This window comes from Cynara cardunculus, assembly GCF_001531365.2.
Source record: "Cynara cardunculus var. scolymus isolate 2C chromosome LG 13, CcrdV1, whole genome shotgun sequence".
NCBI lineage: Eukaryota > Viridiplantae > Streptophyta > Magnoliopsida > Asterales > Asteraceae > Cynara > Cynara cardunculus.
The window spans coordinates 19594920-19601684 of record NC_037540.1 but is presented as its reverse complement, the minus strand read 5'-3'; the positions used below and the strand labels follow the sequence as shown (position 1 = coordinate 19601684).

Genomic DNA, 6765 nt, shown 5'->3' with positions numbered 1-6765 from the left:
TAACATATTTTAGAATGTTCAAGGACTTATTTGTGCCAAAAAATTGTCCAAGGACTTATTTAACATGTTTTGGAAAGTTCAAGGACTTATTTGTTCCAAAAAAAAGTTCAAGGACTTATTTGTTCCAAAAAAAAGTTCAAGGACTTAATCATTCCAAACAAGAAAGTTCATTGGTTTTTATTGTACTTTTCCCCACCCAAAACTTATATCGTCAAATTTTTCATGATTATTATATTTTAATAATCAAGAAAACGTTTCATTTCCAACCCCCCACCCCACCCGTCTTCCCAATAAATACCCTTCTTCCCTTCTTTACGCTTTCCAAACCTGCAACAAGATTCGGACGAACAAAAACCCTAACCCTTCCCAAAAATGGCCTCCTCCGCTTCTCATGAATCCAACAATAACGATAGCCGAATACAATCCACAGGTGCCGACAGCCGCGCACTTGTCTTCTTACCCACGAAACCTAACAATCACTCCATTGAACTGCGCAACACTCTCTTTGACGACAGGTTTGCAATAATGATTGAGTTCTTCAAGAACTGTATCCTTCTCCCCGCCATCATTCTAGTGAACCCAGGCGTACCATTAAAGTACGTCCAACAATATTGGCAGAACTGCGAATTTGATCCCGCCTATCACGGAATAATGGGGGACATAGACGCCCCAAATGACATGATTTGTTCGCTAAAAATATCACGAGCAAAAGTTTCTAGGGTTTTGTGCATTCCCACCAGACGGGAACTCGGGATCGAGCAATATGACGAACCACCATCCTCCGACGACATCCTCAGGTTCGTAAGGATGCTAGGTTACAATCGTGAACTACGAAATGTCTCAGACTTCAAAAGACAATTCCTCCCGCCAATGTGGAATTTGAACTTCTCCATCCTCAACCGATCCCTCACCTGCAAGCTAGGTTCCCTAGACCAAGGGAATCTCAACATAATGACAATTATGTATGGGCTTTTCTAAAACTTAAATCTCGACTACGCCTTCCACATTTACAACAAGATTCATGCGGCCGTGATCAAAAAGTGCAAACTTCAAGCCGCAGGAAAGCCATTCTCTGCAGTTCTCTTTCCCCGATTCCTCGCCCTCTTCATTGGGGATGCGATGGTGCAGCACAAACTACCTGTTGTGGAGCCCTTCACCCCGATCTACAAGATGCAAGGACACCGCCCAACCCTTTCGAAGGAAGGATACAGCATCAACCGACCGCTGTCCCGGTCTATGCTCACTGTCATACCAACGACAAGTGAGATACGCCAGACCTATGAACGCTCCATGTTGTCCCAAGAACCGAGGGCAGCTACCCCGAAGCACTTAGAACCGTCCCTCCTCCAAGCGAGGGAGCACAAACGTCATCTTCATCGGATGATGAAGATGATAATGATGATGATGATGCTCGTGCTTCCCCCGGCCTTCCTCAAAATATTCCTCTCCCTACTACCCAAAGGGCATCCATATCCTCTACCCCTGGCGATCAAAGCCAAAGGGGTATTGAAAAAGGACGACCCRRTCCMACCCCAACCCCAGCCAGCCATCCAGAGGCCATTCTTCGGGCCTCTGGAGATGAACAAGCCGAGGAACCACATATACCATCACCCCTCTCTCAACAGAGAGGTGATGACGAAATAAGAGCCCCTTCGCCTCAGGGCTCGCCACATCCCCTCACACACACAGAAGCATGTGTTGCTTCTGACATTGAACCAATAGATCGTTCAGAGCGATCTTCCTTTCATGCACCTCTCCTTTCGATATTTGATCTATCGAAGGGGACACACATTCGCTTCACTTACTCGACCTCTGAAACCGAGGAAGAGGAAGTTGATGTAGCAACATCACGAGATAGCTCCTCTCTCGAGGGCTATCAAGGACATGATGGAAGTCCTTCGAGGCCTACATTCGCACAAGGCCAAGAAGACGCCTCAGGAACAGAGGCACAACCTGCAGCATCCGTTGCTGCAGGGATTACCCCTTTAGCCGATCTGGTCACAAAGGCAGAGTTCCAAGCCAACACTACCCGCCTACACATGCTTCAACAAACAGTCACCCAACACCACAATACCTCATCCTCCCTAGCCACCCAAAGAAACCAAGTCCTTATCCAATCCCTCGCAACCCTTACAGCTCAGGCAACTGAAGCTGATGAAAACCTTACATACACCATCACCCAACTACAAACCATCCTTCGCAATCTTCATCAACTACCTGCCTCCATCATCTCCCAAATTCCTCAACCTTAACCTCCATCCACTTCATCGGTCGATGAAACCCTTGCAACCCTCACCACCCAAATGGCCACCATACAAACCACCCTCACTTAACTACCCGCCACCATACTTGCCCAAATTCCACAACAAAGTCAACCCCCACCTCCCTCTGCAGGCCTATCCTTTGATGAAGCCTTCTCATCATTCACTGCAGAGGTGAGAAACCTTATCACCAACCTTCTCATCCCTCCATATATATCCACTACCTTCTCCATGCCACCATAAGCCTCATCCTCCTCCACCGAGTTTGTAACCAAAGCTGACCTACGGGCTCTGTCCAAGGCGCTAGTCTCATCTTTCAATGAGATTAGTGCCAAATTCGTTCATCGGGCCATCCATCCAATGAGGGTTCTCTCCCAGAACCTGGCCGATGAACAATGACGTACCACCTCTCTCCTCCAAACAATGGAGGTGAGTCAAAGACAAGCCTCCCTAAAGGCATATCTTACATCCTTCAGGAAGGTCAAGAAAAAGAGGACCAGAGCCTCCTGCTCGTCAAGGCGCCCCCTAAAACGCAGACGACATGATGATCAGAACCCGATGATTAAGATCTTGGACCTCATGAGGGGAGAAAGAGGCGGCGGCTACACAACACACAGAATCCGCTGCACCACAGCAACCATCACCACAACAATAACCACCTTCAACCGAACAAACCCAAGCAAGGGAACCAGTGGCCTTGCCCTCTGATGATGTACAGAATATACAAGTTCCCTTAGCTACAACACCAGAACCCATCGTGTTGAGTTCATCAACCGATGTAGAACCAACCACACCACCTACAAAAACAAACCAAACCTTCACTCCCTCACCCACAATAAACCTACCCTTAACCCCTTCTCCAACACCTCGCACAACCCAACCCTTCACCCTTTCCACACAAACAGAACCCACAACAAACCAACCATCGCCTCAAAGACCACAAACCCCTACAGAAACCCATGCACCAGAAACCACTCAACCACATGAAATTGAACCATCCAAAGAAAACTCACCCTCTACCCATACACAACCCTAAACTGAAACACAACCCTTAACCCATCAACCCGTGGTGCATGCAGATACTCCTTCTTTCTTAAGGCAACCTCCACAAGGCCTGGTAGATGAAATCATATAGAGCATGGAGTCGATAAGGAGACATCCTCAACTGCCGCCCAGGGAACTAGTTTGTCAACCAATCCTCTAGTTCTATCGCCTGAGTCTATGAACTTTCTACACTATCGATTCATCAGACAGACTACTCAAGAACCTCAAGCTGTCTTTTCGAATGATGGAATAAGGAGAGTCATGGACTTGAAAATAAAGTCATTTGCCAACCGAGCTATCCGATACATCAAGTTCACCGTGGAGAGAGCCCGTGGGTTCGTTAGCATGTTCAACAAAAATGACCTCATCAATCTCAATCCATACGACTTGATTGAGTTATATGCTTACACAGCTCAAAGGCAGGATCACGGCATAAGATTTGGAATGGCAAACCGAGCTACAGTAAACACAATGGAGTCCCTGGTAAAACACAGAGCCAAAACTGATTTTGAAATTGCTTTTAGGCTAGGCATCGAGAGACTATCCTGCGCTCCTCCAAACGAAGACTTCCAGGGCCTGCAGGAGATATGATCTGTATCAGTTCTTACTCAACCCGAACTTGGACTTGTTTACAAGAATGAGTTCGGGGTTAAAAAAGTCTTCAGAATGACTGAAGCCTTCAAGTATTCAACAGATACACTTGAATGGTTTCAGAAAAATATTAGAGAAAGACTGGGCAGAAACCATGTGCCAAGGGAAGAGGGGAGTCATCTCATTCACGAGAAATCAACGGTCATTGCATATCGAAGACTGCTCTTGCGCTTTAGAGAGATATACTCAGGTAGCTCGTGATGAGTTAAAACTTTTGCCTTGATGTATTTTGTTTCCAGTATTGTAAGAAATTTCATCATCCAACGAAAATTTGGAGTTTGATGTTTTTATACTAGATTAGTGTCTGTTCTTCGCATATGTGTCTATATTAGACTATGTTTGTTATTTCATTACTTAGGGGGAGATTGTTAAACCTCACGATTCATAATGTAAAAAGTAATGAAAAACAACAAGTGCTGAAGAACCAGAAGACCAATGAAGACATCAAGACAGAAACGACTAAGTCTGGAATTTAACCAGAGGATCGATGGACAGGCCCACCAGAGGACCGATGGACAATCCAAGGATGCGATGGAAAGAGTATTCTCATCGACCCTCTGGTCAATCAACACTTAGAAGATTTTTCAGCAATTCATACAAGCATGCGATGGAGATTCGAAGATAAGGATAAGATCATCATATCATGAATGACAGCTGGAGATGACAAGTCAACAGCTGGAATTCGAGTTTATCTTAATATTAATGTTTATCCATATAAAAGATAAACCTTATCTGTTAAATAGAAGAATTGCTAGAAAGTAGAATTAGATAATTATCTTCTTATTAGCCGATTAGTATAAATAGGTGATCAGATCTATTGTAAAATAAGGCTTTTACGCATTGTTTTCCGTTTCTGAGTTTATAAAGTAAAACCTTTGAAGCTCAAGATTGTTCATAAATATTCTTATTTTATTCTTAAGTCTTCATAACTTTCTTCATAAAATCACTACAATTTGGTTATTCATAACTAGATTATTAATGTTATTGAGAGATCTGAGATCAACATTTATAATGTTTAATTTTAATAGGCATGCCATTATATTTGTTCCGTTTGTTGCAATTGATAATCATAAGAAATTTGTCGTTGTTGGAGCTGCTTTGATTCACAATGAATCTGTGGTTGATTACACTTGCGTATTGAAAGCTTTTGTAAAAGCTCATGGACGTCAACCACGTTTTGTGATCACTGACCAATGTGCGTCGATGAAACAAGCAATTCTCATTGCATTTCCTGAATCCAAGCATCGATTGTGTATGTGGCATATCACTAAAAAGCTCAATTCTAAGGTAATTACGATGAAACTTTTTTGTTTTCGTTTTTTTCATTTTTTTAAGTTTTCCTTCTAATTGTGTATGTGGCAGATCAGTAATTACCTCCAACATCGTACGCCGTTTGTTAGTGAATTTAATAAGTTAGTGTGGAATGTTCACCTTGCCCCTGATGAATTTGAGATGAAATGGCTCAACATGATGGATTTGTATGGATTACATGGAGACTCAAGGTTTGATGAACTGTATGAGATTAGGGAGTCATGGATTCCGGCTTATTATAAGGATTATCATATGTCCGGTCTAATAAAAACAACATCCAGGTCGGAGAGTATTAATGGTTTTTTTAATGTTTATGCATATTTTTGGCACGATCTTGTCATTTTTCTTCGTTCTTTTGATAATGCAATTGAAAGCCAACGGACGACACATGGGTCGCTAGTAGTGACAACGAAGAGCACGGTTCCTCGATTGGTGTCTTCTTGCAAATTAGAAGCTCATGCAGCAGAAGTATATACACGGACGATATTTTTTGAAGTTCAGAAAGAGTTAAGAAAGGCTGTTTAGCTTTGTGGATGGGATGGATTCACTGACATTGGTGAAACCCGAGTGTACACCATAACACACAAGAACAAAGCTTCTAAGATCACCACAAAGTACACGGTAGTTATTTCTTAATTTTCCAATTTTGCCAAACAGTTCAAATAGTAGAATCCTTAATGCAACTTCCTAATATGATCTGGTTTCTCATTTGATAAGTTGTCAAGAACAAGATTGAAAACTCGTATAATTGCTCATGTAACTGTTTTGTTCGTAACGGGATTTTATGTCGTCACGCTCTCAAGGTAATGCTAAATGACGAGGTTGATAGAATTCTAGATAAGTATACACTTCGTCGTAGGAGACGTGATCTAGTCCCGGTGGAGTGGTTACTAGCACGTTTCAGATATGAGGAAGTTGACGCTGATAAGGAGAGGTTGATGAGTATTGCTTATTTGTATTTTGAACGTATTCTAGGTCGAGTGCGAAATGAGAAACATATTTTGTCAAAATTTGTTGACCAACTTCAAGAATGGGATACAAAAATTGATAGTGAACTTCCTATACAGTCACACACTCAAGAGACAACAACATCTATTAAAGAGTTTCTTGGAGTATCTCACCCCGAAATTATTGATGTTCTACCTCTAACCGGCATACGGAATAAAGGTTGTGGGACTGGTAAGAGACTTATTAGCACTGCCGAGAAAGCAATTACGAATGGCAAAAAGCAGAAGAGAAAGTGTCGGTTATGTCTTCAAATGGCTACACATGATTCGAGGAATTGTCCTAAACGTGATTCCACTTAAATTATGCCTTTTAATTTTTGGTGACATTTCATTTCAACACGTTATAGGATTATATTATTGTGTTTTAGTTAAATATACTACATTGTTTAAACTGGTTGCATCAAATTATTAGTGAATCTCTAATTTTTTAATAAAGTTGAATATGCTTTCATTTTACTGGTTGAAGTAGGTGTAAAAAGCTAAGTTGGTAC

At 42.2% G+C, this 6765-nt stretch overlaps 1 protein-coding gene across 1 annotated transcript in view; it reads left to right on the top strand.

The window, feature by feature from the left end:
* LOC112524864 (protein FAR1-RELATED SEQUENCE 5-like) overlaps window positions 1-5792 on the top strand; it is a 15371-nt gene extending 9579 nt beyond the window's left edge. Inside the window, exons 2-3 of the mRNA XM_025134809.1 lie at window positions 4985-5243; window positions 5319-5792. Of these exons, the coding sequence (XP_024990577.1) occupies window positions 4985-5243; window positions 5319-5792 (733 nt within the window). The remainder of the gene's footprint in view (window positions 1-4984; window positions 5244-5318) is intronic.
* Window positions 5793-6765: the final 973 nt, after the last annotated feature.